General features: G+C 37.0%; 2 protein-coding genes across 3 annotated transcripts; one reads left to right on the forward strand and one right to left on the reverse strand.

Annotated features, from left to right (window-relative positions):
• Positions 1-276: 276 nt before the first annotated feature.
• LOC149399642 (FG-GAP repeat-containing protein) lies at positions 277-6402 on the reverse strand. Of its 2 annotated transcripts, XM_089612874.1 has the most exons (14): positions 6149-6402; positions 5888-6046; positions 5286-5534; positions 5089-5208; positions 4896-4973; positions 4169-4264; positions 3486-3581; positions 3058-3111; positions 2760-2963; positions 2559-2684; positions 2158-2223; positions 1664-1963; positions 813-1297; positions 277-642 (listed from the first exon to the last, which is right to left on the reverse strand). In XM_089612874.1, exons 1-13 carry the CDS (start codon positions 6209-6211, stop codon positions 830-832), a joined length of 2079 nt encoding a protein of 692 aa, XP_089469000.1. In that variant the 5' UTR covers positions 6212-6402; the 3' UTR covers positions 277-642; positions 813-829. The 2 variants fall into 2 exon arrangements, with proteins under 2 accessions (XP_089469000.1, XP_089468999.1); XM_089612873.1 differs by lacking the exon at positions 277-642 and having other exon boundaries at positions 664-1297.
• A 987-nt stretch (positions 6403-7389) lies between these two features.
• Positions 7390-10586, forward strand: LOC149399643 (S-adenosyl-L-methionine-dependent methyltransferases superfamily protein). The gene is made up of 7 exons (XM_089612872.1): positions 7390-8375; positions 8455-8971; positions 9042-9152; positions 9250-9424; positions 9526-9798; positions 9877-10077; positions 10155-10586. Exons 1-7 carry the CDS (start codon positions 7485-7487, stop codon positions 10369-10371), a joined length of 2385 nt encoding a protein of 794 aa, XP_089468998.1. The 5' UTR covers positions 7390-7484; the 3' UTR covers positions 10372-10586.
• The last annotated feature ends 7701 nt before the right edge of the window (positions 10587-18287 follow it).

Genomic DNA, 18287 nt, shown 5'->3' on the forward strand with positions numbered 1-18287 from the left:
TATGAATTAAGGGGGATGTATACAATGTTCATAAAGAAAAGGTGTTTAATCTCTCTTTCATTAAAGCTCTATGTTGTCTAGAATCGAATTTGTGAACCTTTCGAGGAAAGTTGAAAAGTAAAAAAAAAAAAGACAAGGAAGAAGAGTCGGTGCCACAAAAGAATTAAGTCATTAGGAGACATGATTGTCTAGGTTGTAGGATGACTGGATTCAGTTCGAGTCCCTATCAAGTACACACTTATCCCCATTATAGGCCATTTTCCCTAATTATATTTCTGTGTTTTTGAATTATTTACCCACTTTATCATTGATTAACGAGAAAGAATCCAAAGCACGTATTGCTTCTCTGTGTTGTGGCTTTCAGACACAAGTTAATGTACTCTTCACGCCTTCAACGAAGAAACCAAAATTAAGGTTATACCTTTACATAACAAAACTCATCACAATTTGCTTGTCTCTACTTTTCTTGGCAAGTTGGTGGGTTTCACAAATCGGTGCATCAACTGGGTGGAACGTGAAAAAAGCATCGCACGTGTCTCATCTTTTAGGCTAATTTCCTGGCAATTTTACTCTCATCTTTCTTTCTTAGCGCTTCTGTTCTTTTCCTTCCCTCCAATTATTGTACTTGATTTGCATGATTATCTGCACCCAACAAGTTGAAGATCATTCGACCAATCGCTTTGGGCCTTTCCACGCCACCATAATAAAAATAATAATCATCATCAGCTTGATGGTCGCTAAGACTGACTCGTATCTATATATAATTTTTTACAAGGAAAAAGAAAAAAAGTCTACTCAAGAAAGAAGTCTACATGTGATTGAATAGATATCAGCGAAAATTGCGAGGCTTTTGGTTGCCGGAGTTGAGGTGTTGGGTGAGGAAGATGACAGCCATGACGAGGATGAGGCAGGCGAGGAGCGTGCTGAAGAAGATGGCGCCAGGCTGGCGGGTCTGGACGAAGCCGTAGACCCCGTTGGAGGTGACGAGGATGATGTCGGCGAGGCCGTCGTTCGAGAAGTCCTCGGTGATTAGGGCGTGGGTCGGGGCCGCCGGGAGGTCCACCACCGCCAGCACGCTCCCTCTGGGGGATATCACCGCCGCCTCTTGCTCCCCGGCCGCCAACACCACCTCTCTCCCGTCGTGGGCCCGCAGCGCAAACGCCTTCAGGGTCGGGACCGTGCTCCCCGCCTCCATCATGCCCGACGGGGACGGCAGGTTCGACCACGTCGCCCCCGTCGACAGGTGCCACTGCCACACCGCGTCGTGCCCGTGCAACCCCGGGGCGTACGATGTCACCTGCGAAACCGGGACCCGCATGTCATCACTTAGTTTTTCGTCGAAGCTTTTTTGGCCTTCTACGCAAGAAGAATTTATGGTCTCTCTGAATTCCCGTATGTCTTGTACTATTGATCGTTTTTTCTTTAGGGATTTGTCCCTAGGTTCTTTTTTTTTATAATCATGGTGTCCGGGTACACCCGACTAAAGTCCACGAGGCACTGGCATTATCGACCGAGAGACTACCCCAGTGGCCCCAATTGTTGCATCCAGGGGGAATCGAACCGTGGACGTACAAGGTCCCAAGAATCGCCCTTGCCACTAGACCAACCCCTTGTCGCAACGATAATTGAGAGAGAGAGAGAGAGAGAGAGAGAGTATATATACCTCCCCGCGATTTGTCAGGAAGACGATGTCTCCGTGGCTGCCCTTGCGATGCTTGTGGCCATCGCTTCTGGGGACGAGGATGGGAGTGGCGACCTCAAGAGAGGCGAGATCGTGGGAACGGCCAAAGTGTCGGCTGAATTCGGAATGCTGGAACAGGTTGAACTGGGAGTGGTGGCATATGGAGGCGTTGAAGAGCTGTTCTCGAACGGGGACGCCGGACGTTGCCACGGCCCAGCAAGGACGGAGGACTTCCATGGACCCGCTCACGACCGTCTGCTCCGCACCGTTGCCTCCTACAGCCTGGAAGGGAAAATTAAATGACGGTTTGTATGATTTCAGCGCTTTAAATATATCTAAAATGGATATATGAGACTGTGAAGTAACTTTCCAAAATGTATCATGTTACTCCAAAAAGCCACTATCTACTTATGTTCATTTTATTGGGTTGTAAGATTTGAAGTCTTGTATGAGATTTCAGGCGAGAAGGTACTTACTTGAACATGATCTAACACTCCATCACCATTAACATCAGCATGGAGGCCACCTTCTTGAAGGTGAAGCTGGAAAGACAAATATATTTAAAGAAAATTACATAAATCCTATACGAAGGCTTTGAGAATCATCTCCAAGATTATTTTTGTGGCATTCATTAAAATATAGAATTTACACTAACTATCAAGTTCATTATCATGCAGTTGGCAGCATTTAAAAACTAGGGTTTAGTCTCTAGGTTCCCGCTTGACCCCACGACATTTGGGAACTGGAACTAGCAATCGCTTGGTTGGTACCTTTAGAAGGGCTTGAACCAAGGGCTCTTAGAAATAAACCTAGGGTCTGACTACTAGAGCAACTCTTAGATTTAGCAGCAATTTTTGCATTGGAGAATTCTGCTTACCTTACAAAGAGTGCGGCCGGTAGCCAAATGGACTGCTTCAATACCTTCCTTGAGATGAGCTACAACGACATTAGGGAGCCACCACAGCTGAGTGTAGTTTGTTATTGTGGGAACATAAGGCATTGGCTGCGACAAACGAAAATGGAGTATGAGAAGGCATATTCGTGATGTTGTAAGACCTTCATCCTTGAAAAATCTCACCTTCTTAAGTTTTGATGAACCAGCACGCTCTGTTACTTTACCGATCAAGTTTGGAATTTTCTTGGTTGAATCCTTCCCTGGGGGATGGTTTTCCTCGGGCTTGTGAATAGGTAGAGTGACACTCTTTCCAGGCATTTTTTTCGAAGTTTTCCTTTTATGCCGCCTAAAATGCGCTAGCTTCAACAACGTATCCTCTCTCCTATCCTGAATAAATAATAAAATGTAACAATTTGCTTGCTGCAACGAGAAAGGGTAAAAATGAAATGAAATGGGAAGTTCATATCATAATGTTACATACCCAGTGATGTGGCATGACTCCTAGAATCGACTCCCTGAAATCCCTGCACTCAAACTACAACCCAAGGTATTTCATGGAGCTGATCTAGAAACGGTTATCTTATTTTAATACTAGGATTTTAAATCTGGAAAAAGACATCCAAAGGCTTCAAAACAAATCAACGCTAAAATTATGTTGGTGTAGAAGCTAAATTCTAGAGCTGGATATGTCTCTGCATGTCGGAGCATATAAAAAAATAAAAAAATAAATAAAAAACAATGTCCTCAAAACTTATTTCTGGGAAGACATGCAAACCTCCAACTCGAAATCAACCATGGGTTCTTGAGAATTGATTGATAAAAAATTATTGGTGTGTTATGCACCACATATTATGTAAAAGCAACACGTGGTTTAGGGAATTGCTTTTATTTTCTACTGTCAACACGCACCTCTCCTGGATGACGGCTATTCAAAGCTTGAGCATCGAGCTTGTAGTTATGTTGTGGAATCATTCGCGAGGCTTCTGATTTATGTTCTTCAGTATGCTAAAAAATAAAAAAAGAGATGTGAAGATTTTGAAAATGCAGCAACACTTTCCAGAGTCAAGCACAACGACAACATTCTGTGCATCAAATTATTATGAATACAATCACTAATTTTATAGGCTCATACACGAATGAAATGGTTTTGAGAGTTTTTTATATGCTGAAGGTTCCAAGCAAAACAGTCAGAAACATGGTTCTTTTGGGAAACTTAAGTTTTGTGATTATCTAGCTATCTTGTACATCATTGAATCTACAGAAAAGCAAGTTCAGTAAGAGACTGTATGGCTGTACATAAATATTTATGCTACAGCTTCTGATTCCATAAAGCTGTCAGCATATTGATTCGTGGATGAGCTAAATCTTTATACCATCAGTCAGAAATCAATTTCTCGACAAGAAACTTCACATAGAGTTTAGATAATGCCTGTCATAAATTCAAGGAATAAACAAAAATTCATGCGTGATCAATTACAATATCCATTGCTTAAGTGATCGATCATCTAGAAAATGCTTTCCTAGGGTCTGAAATGTTGAGATTCAACATGGAATTGTTTCGAATCGATAAACTTCAATTACAAAAGACTTACTTCATTGCTTCCTTCCCATCTGATCACCCCATTGCCACCAGCAAATGCATAGAATTTGAAATGCCGTGAGTCCACAGTTTTTGATTTTTCAGTTGTCTGCATAAGGAATCAAGAGAAAAAAGGCGTTTAATGACATGAGAATCAACATTCAAACGCTGAAGCATAAAGGAGCCACGTTCTAAATAAGTTTCTATATATTACGAGGAAGAGAAAACTTACACAATGAGAAGGAAATCTTTAATTGTAATAGATCTAGGAGCACAAAAGAAGTTTTGAAGCCAAGAAATTATGTTTGACAAGAGTCCGATAAAAGTTGCATCAGCAAACTTTAAAAGTGAGTATGTTATCTTGAGAACAGAACATGGATCATATTTCATAGTTTTATTTAAAGTTTACTGACATTTTGAGGGAGCACATTGGAACTTTGCAATGGAAGAATCAGCTGATGCTTTACATCATAGAGCTAACATACTTCTACGTTGTGTTAGAATCGGCTCATCATAAAGATTGAAAATTGTCTCCTTATATCTAGAAATTGTATGCTGTTTCCTATGAATTCGACAGTACTACCCACGTAAGTGTTATCGTAGTAAGTCTGAGAATAATATGCTGATTTGTGTAATAAACGGATACAAAAAATCCGAATAGCAGAATCTGCCTCCCAAACAATCGTTATTCATTACTGTTAATATAATATATAAAAAGGAGGAAATAAAAGTAGCCATACCTCTTGTGCAGTATCATTTTTCTTATGCTGTTCGGCACCTAGGTCTTCCTCAATCTCTTCAAAAGGATCCAGGAGAATCTAAAAATAGTAACATGGTATTTATTTCCTAGTGGTTGATATGCTGGGCAATGTATATATGAATAGTATAGCGGAACTTGCATCTCGTAAACCATCAAAACGACAAACCACATACATGAGGCTGTACTTCCATCCTTCCACCAACAATCACAAGTCCTGTATCACCATGCTTTAGTGTGTAATTGCTAATCGAGATGGCTATCTCCCTATGGTGTGTGTGGTGTGGAAAATGTTCCTGTAACGAGAAAACTGAGTATTTATCTGAAAAGATCAACTATATACAACCACTGAAAATCCTTGAGCAGCTCAAACCTGCAAGTTCTGTTCCCACAGCTTCTGTAGATTGGAATCGAAACACATTACGGACCATCCAGATGTGACGACAACCAGGACTTGCTTCGCGGCCTTTCCCGGCTTGGGGCGTTCGATTACCCCAGCTGCCATGGCCACGGGCCGTCTCCCACTCGAGACCCGGACTTTATCCGGCAAAAGGCTCACTTCTGACATCACACGAGCGTTGCTGAATCCTTCGTCCACATGCCTATTATGAGGCTCCAAAACCTGTTGCATGTTTCTCACCCTATTTCATCATTGAAATTATACACCTAGAACCAAAGGATCGGCTGTATTCCGAAGAATTTCAACAGTGAAGAGATTGCACGCCTTATTATATAAGAAAAAACCCAAGACCAAAACATTGAAGAGCACTAAAAAAAACTGGATTTTGGCAGTAAAGCTCCAGAGTCCTCAATAGATTCCTAAAACGAAAACCTTACACCTTGCAAAGATACTCTTCATGAAAATTATATTAATTGAATTCAGAATCACAAACCTCGTGTACACCATTCACAATCGTTAAGACATTGACTTGCAAAGACCTAAAGTTTCAGCAACAACAACGACAGCAAAAGAACCTGAATTTTGGCGTCGTGAGTGGCGACGAGGACTTCTTTCTTTCCATCGCCATTGAGATCGGCGACGATCGGAGGAGGAAGACGATCGCCTTCGAATTTGATCGGATATTCGTCGGAAAGGTGCATCCAAGCTTCTCTGAAGGAGAAATCGCCTTCATGCTGAGCATCGGACAGCGAAGAAATGCCATTGAATCAGGGAAAAAGCGCAGAGACGAGAGAGAATCGAAAGCGGCCAAGATTAACGGTTTTCAGAGAAAGAACCTGGAGAGAGAAGAAGATTGCGAAAGCCGAAAGCATGAGGATGGCCAAATCTCGCTTCCTCATGGCGATTTGTTGCTTGGATTGGTTAGTTTTTTTAGATATTTCTTCGATTCCTCTTCGTCGAGCTTCGAAAGAAGCGAGAGAGCATAGTCTTCGTTGAGCTTCACTAACTGAAGCGAAATCTCTGACAGCGAGAGATTGATCGATTTATTTTTCCAGCTCGCTCGCTGATTCTAGGAGATGATAGAAAGACATCGTTTCAGGGTTCTACACGACATGTCGTTCTTACACCAAAGACACCTCAATCTGGGCTTGCGCCTACAGCTCAAAGCCCACAATAAACAAATAATTAAGGGAAAATCACGAAAACAACGGTTTAAGGTGCAGCATTAATAATGTAGCGATTATTTTAAATATTTTCAAATATAGTAATTTTCAAATAATAAACAATTATTTTGCTTATAAATGAAATATCAAGAAAAATATATGTATATAACTTAAAAAAACACGTTATTTTCGCAGTAAAAGTTTTAAGTACATTATTCTTATAATAAAATACAAAAAGTAGTTCATAAAAAATTACCACAAGAAAAATCTTATATCAAAATTGCCTCATTTATCACCAATTTCATAACATTTTCCTACTTTTTACCAAAAGACTAATTTGACCCAAAATAACATCGATATATCAACAATGTTGACATATATGTCAACAATGTTGACATATAGATGTTAACATTGTTGACATATATGATAGCATTTTGGACCAAATTAGTCTTTTGTTAAAAAGTGAGAAATATTATGAAATTAGTGATATATAGGATAATTTGCAATCTAAACAATATTTCAAGCATGTTTAAAATTTAATCATGTTTAGTGACGTTATTTCATCGATCAGATAAAATTTTACATGATGATTGTCTCTAGCAATTTACACATGTTAATTTTGGGTAATTTACAATTATAATTGAAGGGAGCATAATTCATTTTCGCTAAAATCTATTTGACATATATTTATCTTTTTTTTTTTCCTTTTTTTATTATATATGGACGTATATTTACCATTAATGCTAAAACAAATAAGAAAAAAAAAATAGAAACTAGAATCGTTAAAAACGCGTGTCATTCATGGGAGTTTCCTTTCTTGTAATAAAACAGACCAAGCAATTTCCCTTTTCCGACTGCGTAGGATCTCCCAGCCAGTCTCTCGCTTTGAATCTTTCTCATTCCCTTTCTCTCTCTCTCTCTCTCTCTCTCTCTCTCTCATCACCCACTTCCATATCGTCATTACAATCTCCTTCTCTCTCTCTCTCGCACAGACCCACAATCAATCATCATGGCTTCGGGAAACAAGTCTCGGACGATCAAGAGACCGTCGTCCTCATACGCGTCGACGGCGACGATGGTCGTCTTCGTCGGACTCTGCCTCCTCGGCGGATGGTTTCTGACGTCGAACTCCGGCGTTCCCATCCCGCAGATATCCACCCGCGAATCTTCACAGGAGTCTCATGATCATCAAGAACTGTCCTCAAAACCAGAAGCTACCACGTCATCGTCATCGTCATCGGCTTTCGAGGACAACCCCGGAGATATCCCCGACGAGGCGAACAACAAAGAAGATCAAACCCCAGCGTCGCCCAACGAGGAAAACGCCATTCCCATCCTCGATCAGAAGGTGATCGAGGAAGATCAAGAACTGAATAGAGAGCAAAGGAAAGAAGACGAGAGCAACGATCAAGAGACCTCTTCTTCTTCGACGGACACGATAAAGCAAGAAGATGGCGATCAGACCACCACCAGCACCACCACAGACAACGGCCAAGAAGAAGACAAGAGACCCAAGGAAGAGGGTTCGTCGGAGGTAACGAATTCTCCGGCGGCGGGTTCGGACACGGCGTACTCGGGGGAGATTCCGAAGGAGTCGAGGGAGTCGAAGAAGACGTGGTCGACTCAGGCGGACCAGTCGGAGAACGAGAAGGAGCGGAGGAAAGACGAGTCCGGCGCCGCCCACCAAGAGTACGGCAGCTACACGTGGCAGCTCTGCAACGCCACCGCGGGACCCGACTACATCCCGTGCCTCGACAACGAGAAAGCCATCAAGAAGCTCCGGTCCACCGGCCACTTCGAGCACCGCGAGCGTCACTGCCCACAAGACCCGCCCACTTGCCTCGTCCCCTACCCCGACGGCTACAAGCGCCCCATCCCCTGGCCCGCCAGCCGCGACAAGGTAATACTAATTTCAAATTCATTTTACATAATTTCATTTTATTTTTAATACGCGACGACGACGTAAATTAATGTGTTAGATATGGTACCACAACGTGCCGCACACGTTGTTGGCGGAGGTGAAAGGGCATCAGAATTGGGTGAAGGTGAGCGGCGAGTTCCTCACCTTCCCCGGGGGCGGGACCCAGTTCATCCACGGCGCTCTCCACTACATTGATTTTCTTCAAAAGGTACCCCTTAAAAAACCAAAAAGAATTTCAAAAAAAGAAATCAAATGTGTGACACCATATTATTTATGGATTTTTTTTTTTTTTTTTTGGGTGCAGTCGGTGAGGGAGATCGGGTGGGGGAAGAGGACGAGGGTGATATTGGACGTGGGTTGCGGGGTGGCGAGTTTCGGGGGTTATTTGTTTGATAGGGACGTGTTGACGATGTCTTTTGCCCCGAAAGACGAGCACGAGGCCCAAGTCCAGTTTGCACTAGAGAGAGGAATCCCAGCCATCTCGGCCGTTATGGGCTCGCAGCGCCTCCCTTTCCCGTCCCGTGTCTTCGACCTCCTCCACTGCGCCCGCTGCCGCGTCCCATGGCACGCCGAGGGTACTTTTTTTTTTCTTTTTCTTTTTTTCTTTCTTGATAATACTCTTTTTAACATTAAGACTCTGTTTAGGTGGGTTGCTGCTTTTGGAGCTGAATAGAGTTTTGAGGCCAGGAGGGTATTTTGTATGGTCAGCCACTCCCGTGTACCAGAAGCTAGAAGAGGATGTGGAGATTTGGAAAGGTTTATATATCTCACTTCATTTTTTTATTAAAAAAAGAAAGGAGGTCCATTTTGATTGAACGTACTACAATACAATATGTTGTTTGTTTTGTTGTAGCAATGTCTTCACTGACGAAGTCAATGTGCTGGGAGGTTGTGGCGATCCAGAGGGACAAGCTGAACTCGATCGGAGCAGCCATTTACAGAAAGCCGACCAACAACGACTGCTACGAACGCAGAAAGACAAAGCAGCCTCCTATGTGCAAAGACGACGACGACGCCAACGCCGCCTGGTATTTTTCTCTTCATTAATTTTACCTTTTTTTTCATTGGAATTATGTGAGCAAAATTTTTGCTAATGAATTTTTTTTTTTTTTTGGTTGGGGTATAATAGGTACGTACCTCTGCAGACATGCATGCACCGGGTCCCGGAGAATCCGGCGGAGAGGGGAACCGAGTGGCCGGTGACTTGGCCGGCAAGGATGACGAAACCTCCGTATTGGCTGAACGACTCGCAGAACGGGATATACGGGAAGCCAGCCTCGCAGGATTTTGCGGCCGATTACGAGCATTGGAAGCGAGTCGTGAGCACGTCTTACCTCACCCACTTGGGGATCAGCTGGGACAATGTCAGGAATGTCATGGACATGAGAGCTGTTTATGGAGGGTAATTAACAAAGGAGTATTTATTTTTGTATGCTCTATGTATAATCTCGATAGTAATTGATTACCATGTTGTGCGTAGATTTGCAGCGGCGATGAAGGACATGAAGATTTGGGTGATGAATGTGGTTAATGTGGACTCTCCGGACACGCTTCCAATCATATACGAGAGAGGTCTTTTCGGGATTTACCATGATTGGTGTGAATCCTTCAGTACCTACCCAAGAACATATGATGTGCTTCATGCTGATCATCTTTTCTCCAAATTGCAAAAGAGCAAGAGGTAAATTATTTATTTATTTATTTATTTTTTTGCTTATAACACAGAATTATCGTCACATTGATTGATGATTTTTTTAGGTGCAAGCTCGGTCCGGTTTTGGCTGAAGTGGATAGGATTGTGAGGCCGGGAGGGAAATTGATAGTGCGGGACGAGTCGCGGGCGATCAGTGAGGTCGAGAATTTGTTGAAGTCTCTGCATTGGGAGGTTCGGCTGACATTTTCGAAGAACCAAGAAGGGATTCTCAGCGCGCAAAAGGGGGATTGGCGGCCAAATACCTTTGCGGATTCTTTGTAATTTTTCTCCAAAAGGAAAAAAATTGGCATTAAGAGAGGTTGAATTGTTTTGTAGATTTTGTACGTGTTATAATTAGACCAGATATACCTGTGCAGGATTGCATTGTCTAGGTTGATTGAGCTAGAATTTATCTTTTGCACTATTTTTTCAATAAGAGACAGTTGGTGAAGCTATTTGCGGAAGCTTCGTTCCAAATGAACAATTTATGTGCTTTTTGACATGTATTGGAAATATAAACCGTTTATATGTTTTGTTATCGTCGCATCTATTGTACTGATAAATGTAGTTCAATGACAAGTACTTGACCAAAAACAAAAATTAAAGACTTGTATATACAAGAGGGAAAGTCGCAAGATCTCACTTTACTTCCGGGTGTTAAATCACTTCACATTTGGACATACGTTTCATCCAAAAGATATGTACCGTTTCACAAAATTAATGTCACCTTGTTTGACTATTTTAGTGTCGCAATATCCACATACGTTTAATTAGTATTGGACAACAATGTGGAAACACAATTAACAAAACATATTTGACGTTCTTGTGAATGGTACAAAAGTTCTGATTAAAAAAAATGGTGCAAAAGTTCTGATTAAAAAAAAATGGTACAAAAGATTTTAAGAGTTATATTTTTATAGTTCTTTTTCAACGTTTTCCTCTTTAACTAAAACTGACAATTAAAATTGGGATCATAATTAATTTAAATTATAAATCAACAATACGATATAAATACATCAAAATACTTATCATAAGTTATTACTAAATAGCAAAAGAATTACATATGCATTCTTATTTTTAGTTTCTTTGTAGAAAAATATCTCTTCCACAAAAAAAAAAAAAAAAAAAAAAAAAAAAACTCTTATTAGATAATAAAGATAGATTTGATATAAAATAGGTGATTTTGGGGCAATCTATTGCTGATCTTCGGGTTGATTATGGGCTTTGGGTTTTTGAGCAGGTGGAGAACGACAATTGTTGGCCTTCAGACACCCTCTGTTGTACTTGTTGGTTGGTGGAGGAACACACGCTTTGCCTTGGCAAGAGGGACCACCCTTGCTTATCGGTCCATACCCGATTGACTTCCCCATTGTGGGACCCACCAACAGAGAGCACGCGAGCATGGCAACGACACACCAAACAACCGTCTTCGAAATCCCCATCTCTCTCCTTTGTTTTGTGGAAAACGATCGATAAAAGGAATTACGTATTTAACGTTGAGTTTTGTGGTGGAATGTTGCAGTGAGTGTGCATGGGATTTATAGTGAGTTTTGTGTCCATTTTTGGGGGGTGGTGTAACAATATTGTGAGAACGGAACTTCATATTAGTCTTAATATTGTTTGCTAATTATGTTTGTTATATAACCAGAAAGTGTTCATGTTATTATAAGCCATTTGTTGTTCTAATTTTGATAAGTAGAAGACTATGCATGGTTTGAATTTTGAACAAAACAGATCATACTTTAACTAACTAAGTTGTGATAGACATTGTATTCATATAAAAGCGACATCTATTTGCAATATGGAAACATATTTGTGTTTCGTAATTTCAAAGTATAAACAGCTAGTTTCTACATCTAATAACAATTTCTTGATTGAAAATCATCACTCTAATGTATATTAATTTATTATATAGATTATTACTAATAGCCCTCTCCAACCTCCATTATACTGGTAAATAATCAACGTAGCTTGAATAGCTAAATATTGACCTTTTTAGTTTTTTTTTTTTTCTTTTTTTTTTCTTTTTTTCTCATGAGGTTATTTGACCTGTATTAAGCAATTTGCTTCCTAACAAATTTCTGAAAGTTCGCCACACCCAATACACAAAATCAAATGAAGTATTTGTTTCGTTATCTAGTATTTTGCTGGCCTTTTAAATTTTGTCAACAAAAAACTCACCACAATACACGAACCAACAAATATCTTCAACATTAGCTATAGATTAACTGGCCTCCCGTATCTTTCTTTCAACCTTGATTCTTCAAATACCTTGATAATTATTTTTATTCCATAAATATATATTTATATGATATTTTCCATATCGTTTACAGTTTTGTATATATATTATTTTTTTTTTTTATTGTTTATAGTTTTTTTTTTATATGTTTACAATTTGAACAAAGACAAAGACAAAATCGTCTGAAGAGTAAAACATGAGATATTTGTGAAGGTTAAAAAATAAGAGAGAATTACCGTAATCAAACGAGCTAAACACTTTTAAATCTGTCTAATTTGAAAAAAAAAAGTAATAATGTAGAATAAGTTACTTATTTACTCCTACTGGTATACAAACCCATTTTTTTCTTCCTTGGAGAAACCGATTTCAAAACTTAATCAACAAATACCTGTCAAATTCCTTGTTATTTTCCTTAATGTTTATTATTTTTAAACGTTTAATGTTTCATATAGACCTTTTTAACAGTTTCATTGATAATAATTGTTTGGAGGTTCAATCTAGAATATCAGCATTTTGTGGGACGTTTGGAAAATTGGTATACTCGGAAGGTTTCAATTTTAATATTGAGTTTGCTAAATCGGTATTAACATATTAATTCCCTGAGAATATCACCATAACACCAATAAGCTATAACAAGTAAATAACCTTCGATTATGGAATCAAATCTCGTGTGAAAATATATATTTTGACATATTAAACAATTTTCTATACCATTTTTTTTATCTAAAACAAAATTTAAGTAATTTTCTATAGTTTTAAATACAATTCGCAGACCACCTTTTATTTCTCTTAAACATTGTGACAATGCTTCTTTGCGGATTGGCGGCCAAATACCTTTGCGGATTCTTTGTAATTTTTCTCCAAAAGGAAAAAACTGGCATTAAGAGAGCTTGAATTGTTTTGTAGATTTTATACGTGTTCTTATAATTAGACGCAGATATACCTGTGCAGGAATGCATTGTCTAGGTTGATTGAGCTAGAATTTATTAGTACTATTTTTTCAATAAGGGACAGTTGGTGAAGCTATTTGCAGAAGCTTCATTCCAAATGAACAATTTATGTGCTTTTTGACGTGTATTGGAAATATAAACCGTTTATATGTTTTGTTATTGTCGCATCTATTGTACTGATAAATGTAGTTCAATGACAAGTACTTGACCAAAAAAAAAATTAAAGACTTGTATATGGAAAACTGAAAACAAAATATATACGGATAAAAAGACGTATATTCAAGAGGGAAAGTCGCAAGATCTCACTTTACTTCCGGGTGTTAAATCGCTTCACATTTGGACATACGTTTCATCCAAAAGATATGTACCGTTTCACAAAATTAATGTCACCTTGTTTGACTATTTTATTGTCGCAATATCCACATACGTTTTAGTATTGGACAACAATGTGGAAATACAATTAACAAAACATGTTTGACGTTCCTGTGAATAGTACAAAAGTTCTGATAAAAAAAAGAACAATGCTATTCGGCACAACTCACGATCCTTAACGATCCACTCAGCATTTAACACGTGGATGTTTAATGCTTTTTGGTGTCCACGTGTTAAATGTTGAGTGGATCGTTAAGGATCGTGAGTTGTGCCATAAATCAATACCGTTTAAAAAAATGGTACAAAAGTTCTGATTAAAAAAAAATTGTACAAAAGTTTTTAAGAGTTATATTTTTATAATTCTTTTTCAACATTTTCCCCTTTAACTAAAACTGACAATTAAAATTGGGATCAGAATTAATTTAATATTATAAACCAACAATACGATATAAATAATAAAAAATACTTATCATAAGTTATTACTAAATAGCAAAAGAATTACATATGCATTCTTATTTGTAGTTTCTTTGTAGAAAAATATCTCTTCCACAAAAAAAAAAAAAAAAAAAAAAAAAAAAAAAAAAAAAAACTCTTATTAGATAATAAAGATAGATTTGATATAAAATAGGTGATTTTGGGGCAATCTATTGCTGATCTTCGGGTTGATTCTGGGCTTTGGGTTTTTGAGCAGGTGGAGAACGACAATTGTTGGCCTTCAGACACCCTCTGTTGTACTTGTTGGTTGGTGGAGGAACACACGCTTTGCCTTGGCAAGAGGGACCACCCTTGCTTATCGGTCCATACCCGATTGACTTCCCCATTGTGGGACCCACCAATAGAGAGCACGCGAGCATGGCAACGACACACCAAACAACCGTCTTCGAAATCCCCATCTCTCTCCTTTGTTTTGTGGAAAACGATCGATAAAAGGAATTACGGCTAATAAAAGGGATGATGATGATTTTTTTTTTTTTTGTATGTATTTAACGTTGAGTTTTGTGGTGGAATGTTGCAGTGAGTGTGCATGGGATTTATAGTGAGTTTTGTGTCCATTTTTGGGGGGTAAAGTAACAATATTGTGAGAATGCAACTTCATACTAGTCCTAATATTGTTTGCTAATTATGTTTGTTATATAACCAGAAAGTGTTCATGTTATTATAAGCCATTTGTTGTTCTAATTTTGACAAGTAGAAGACTCTGCATGGTTTGAATTTTGAACAAAACAGATCATACTTTAACTAACTAAGTTGTGATAGATATTTTATTTCATATAAAAGCGACATCTATTTGCAATATGGAAATATATTTGTGTTTTGTAATTCAGCATATACAGCTAGTTTCTACATCTAATAATAATTTATCATATAGATTATTACTAATAGCCCTCTCCAATCTCAGTTATAGTGGTAAATAATCAACGTACCTTGAATAGCTAAATATTAACCTTTTTAGTTTTTCTTTTCTTTTTTTCTCATGATGTTATTTGACCTGTATTAAGCAATTTGCTTCCTAACAAATTTCTGAAAGTTCGCCACACCCAATACACGAAATCAAATGAAGTCGTTGTTTCGTTATTTAGTATTTCGCTGGCCTTTTAAATTTTGTCAACAAAAAACTCACTACAATACACGAACCAACAAATATCTTCAACATTAGCTATAGATTAACTGGCCTCTCGTATCTTTCTTTCAACCTTGATTCTTCAAATACCTTGATAATTATTTTTATTCCATAAACATATATATTTTATGATATTTTCCATATCGTTTACAGTTTTGTATATATATATATATATATTTTTTTATTGTTTATAGTTTTTTTTTTTATATGTTTGCAATTTGAACAAAGATAAAGACAAAATCGTCTGAAGAGTAAAACATGAGATATTTGCGAAGGTTCTAAAATAAGAGAGAATTATCATAATCAAACGAGGTAAACACTTTTAAATCTGTTTAATTTGAAAAAAAAAATAGTAATGTAGAATCAACCACTTATTTACTCCTATTGGCATTCAAACCCATTTTTTTCTTCCTCGGAGAAACCGATTTCAAAACTTAATCAACAAATAACTGTCAAATTCCTTGTTATTTTCCTTAATGTTTATTATTTTTAAATGTTTAAAGTTTCATATAGCCCTTTTTAACAGTTTCATTAATAATAATTGTTTGGAGGTTCAATCTAGAATATCAGCTTTTTGTGGGACGTTTTGGAAAATTGGTATACTCGGAAGGTTTCAATTTTAATATTGAGTTTGCTAAATCGGTTTTAACATATTCCATGAGAATATCACCATAACACCAATAAGCTAATAACAAGTAAATAACCTTCGATTATGGAATCAAATCTCGTGTGAAAATATATATTTTGTCATATTAAACAATTTTCTATACCATTTTTTTTTTATCTAAAACAAAATTTAAGTAATTTTCTATAGCTTTAAATACAATTCACAGACCACCTTTTATTTCTCTTAAACATCGTGACAATGCTTCTTTTCTAATGTGGAACTTTTTCCACTTCCAATATTTTGAAAAGAAAATCAACAAACCACACCTCCACAAAAATATTTGATAATTTCAAGAGTTGTGTTGTAGCCATTAAATTTGTCCATCAACGATCATATGATTACAAACAAGATTGTTACTTTGGTGGTGTGGCATGTATAGAACATACGGAATATTGCTTTGAGGGGCCAAAAGTCTGGAGACCGGGGAGAGTCTCTAGAATAGACATGTGGTTTTGTGGAGGGTTCTGAGAGAATGTTCCGTATTTAATTTACTTTTTTTATTATTAGAATCCCAAATAACAATTAAAAGAATTCTTCTTTTTTTTTTCTAGCGGATTACACCTAAAAAACTTTGAAACATTCCGTCCATTTTTTTTAAGGGAAATTCCATTCATTTGATGATATTTTTCCAAAGGTTTCAAATGCCATTTCGCATTCCATAATTTACGAAAAAAAATCTATGAAAAATTGTACGGTAAAATTGTGAAAAAAGCAACTCATATGCCGTTTTTCGAGATCAAAGGTCACACGAAAATAATGCTGCACAATGTCTTAAATATGTATACATACATACATACACATATTTTCAACTTTTAAGCTTGTAAAATGTTATAATATCTATAGATTTAATACGTAATATGTATTGTAAATAGATCAAATACTTATTTTTCGTTTTAATTATCTTGGACACAAAAACTATAGTAACCACAAAATAAATAGAATATTATGATTTAATTAAAAATGTCTAACTTAATAATTTAATTAAGTCGCCACATTATTTCTCAATATATATAGATAACTTTATAATTTCATTTCATTTTTTATAAATTTTTTAAATAAATAATATACCATACATGTAATAAAAAAAATCAGAAGTATCCCTGAAATCACGTGTGGTCTGGTTGCACTACATTGCTGTAGCGGTTGCTCTCGCGTTCGATTCCAATGGACGCACTTATTTTGCAATAAAAAAAATGACAAAACACAAATCAAACGACATGAACAAGAATAAACGATATACAAAGAAAATCGTCCAAAACGACAGAAATCATAAACGATGAAAATCGACGACTTATAAAAAACGACAAAAACACAAATTAAACGACTTGAGTGAGAGTAAATAACAAACGACAAAAAAAAAAGATGAAAATCAAAGACTTATAAAACGAAAACGACAACATACACAAATTAAAACGACACGAGCAAGAGTAAATGACAAAACGACATACAACGAAAATCGTAAAAAACGACACAAAACCAATTTAAAGTTCATGAAGTTGACTTGACTGCAAGGTTCAATATATCGGCGATATATCCTTATATATCGCCGATATATCGTTTTTTTAAGTCTCGGTAAAATATCATCAATAAAACGGTAAGGACTTAAAAAAAAATATTTAGTCAATCCATGGACGTGGGTCGGATTCACTATTAATAGAGCAGACCCAATGAAATTAAAAGGCTCGTTCAAGTGAGGATTATGATAGAAGATATGACTCTTTATATAATGTTTGGAATGACAAAATTGGTTCTTCACAAGCAATATGAGACTCTTTTATCTTACTTTCTTTCCTTTACTTTTGTGATGCTTTGCTATAAATTTATATACATTTTTAATATATATATACTAATATATATATATATATATATATATATATATATATATATATATATATAATAACGTGTACACTTATTTTATTTAAACTTTGGCTATTCTCATAATATTGGTGGATTGATTGAGCTAGTATGCTCACTCTCCCAAATAAGAATGCATATGTAATTCTTTTGCTATTTAGTAATAACTTATAATAAGTATTTTGATTATTTATATCGTATTGTTGATTTATAATATTAAATTAATTCTGATCCCAATTTTAATTGTCAGTTTTAGTTAAAGGGGAAAACGTTGAAAAAGAATTATGAAAATATAACTCTTAAAAACTTTTGTACCATTTTTTTAATCAGAACTTTTGTACCATTTATTTTAATCAGAACTTTTGGGGAAAGTGAGCATTCTAGCCCAATCAACCTACCAATATTAGGAGAATAACCCAAGTTTGAATAAATTAAGTGAATAGCCTAATTAATATTTTACTACCTAAATTACCCTCATATATAAGAGCAAAACTC

The sequence above is a fragment of the Urtica dioica genome, chromosome 4 (assembly GCF_054948205.1).
Source record: "Urtica dioica subsp. dioica isolate 48M chromosome 4, U.dioica_male_clone48M_v1_H2, whole genome shotgun sequence".
Taxonomy (NCBI): Eukaryota; Viridiplantae; Streptophyta; class Magnoliopsida; order Rosales; family Urticaceae; genus Urtica; species Urtica dioica.

Bases quoted from the DNA above. Each gene is read 5' to 3' on its own strand.
- LOC149399642 (XM_089612874.1), bottom strand. From the start codon at position 6,211: ATGAGGAAGCGAGATTTGGCCATCCTCATGCTTTCGGCTTTCGCAATC. The intron at 3,582-4,168 runs GTAAGTCTTTTG...TTTATTTTTTAG, and splicing joins GATGGGAAGGAAGCAATGAA to CATACTGAAGAACATAAATC. The intron at 1,298-1,663 runs GTATATATACTC...CCGGTTTCGCAG, and splicing joins TCCTGACAAATCGCGGGGAG to GTGACATCGTACGCCCCGGG.
- LOC149399643 (XM_089612872.1), top strand. From the start codon at position 7,485: ATGGCTTCGGGAAACAAGTCTCGGACGATCAAGAGACCGTCGTCCTCA. The intron at 8,972-9,041 runs GTACTTTTTTTT...GACTCTGTTTAG, and splicing joins CGTCCCATGGCACGCCGAGG to GTGGGTTGCTGCTTTTGGAG. The intron at 9,425-9,525 runs GTATTTTTCTCT...GGGGTATAATAG, and splicing joins GACGACGCCAACGCCGCCTG to GTACGTACCTCTGCAGACAT.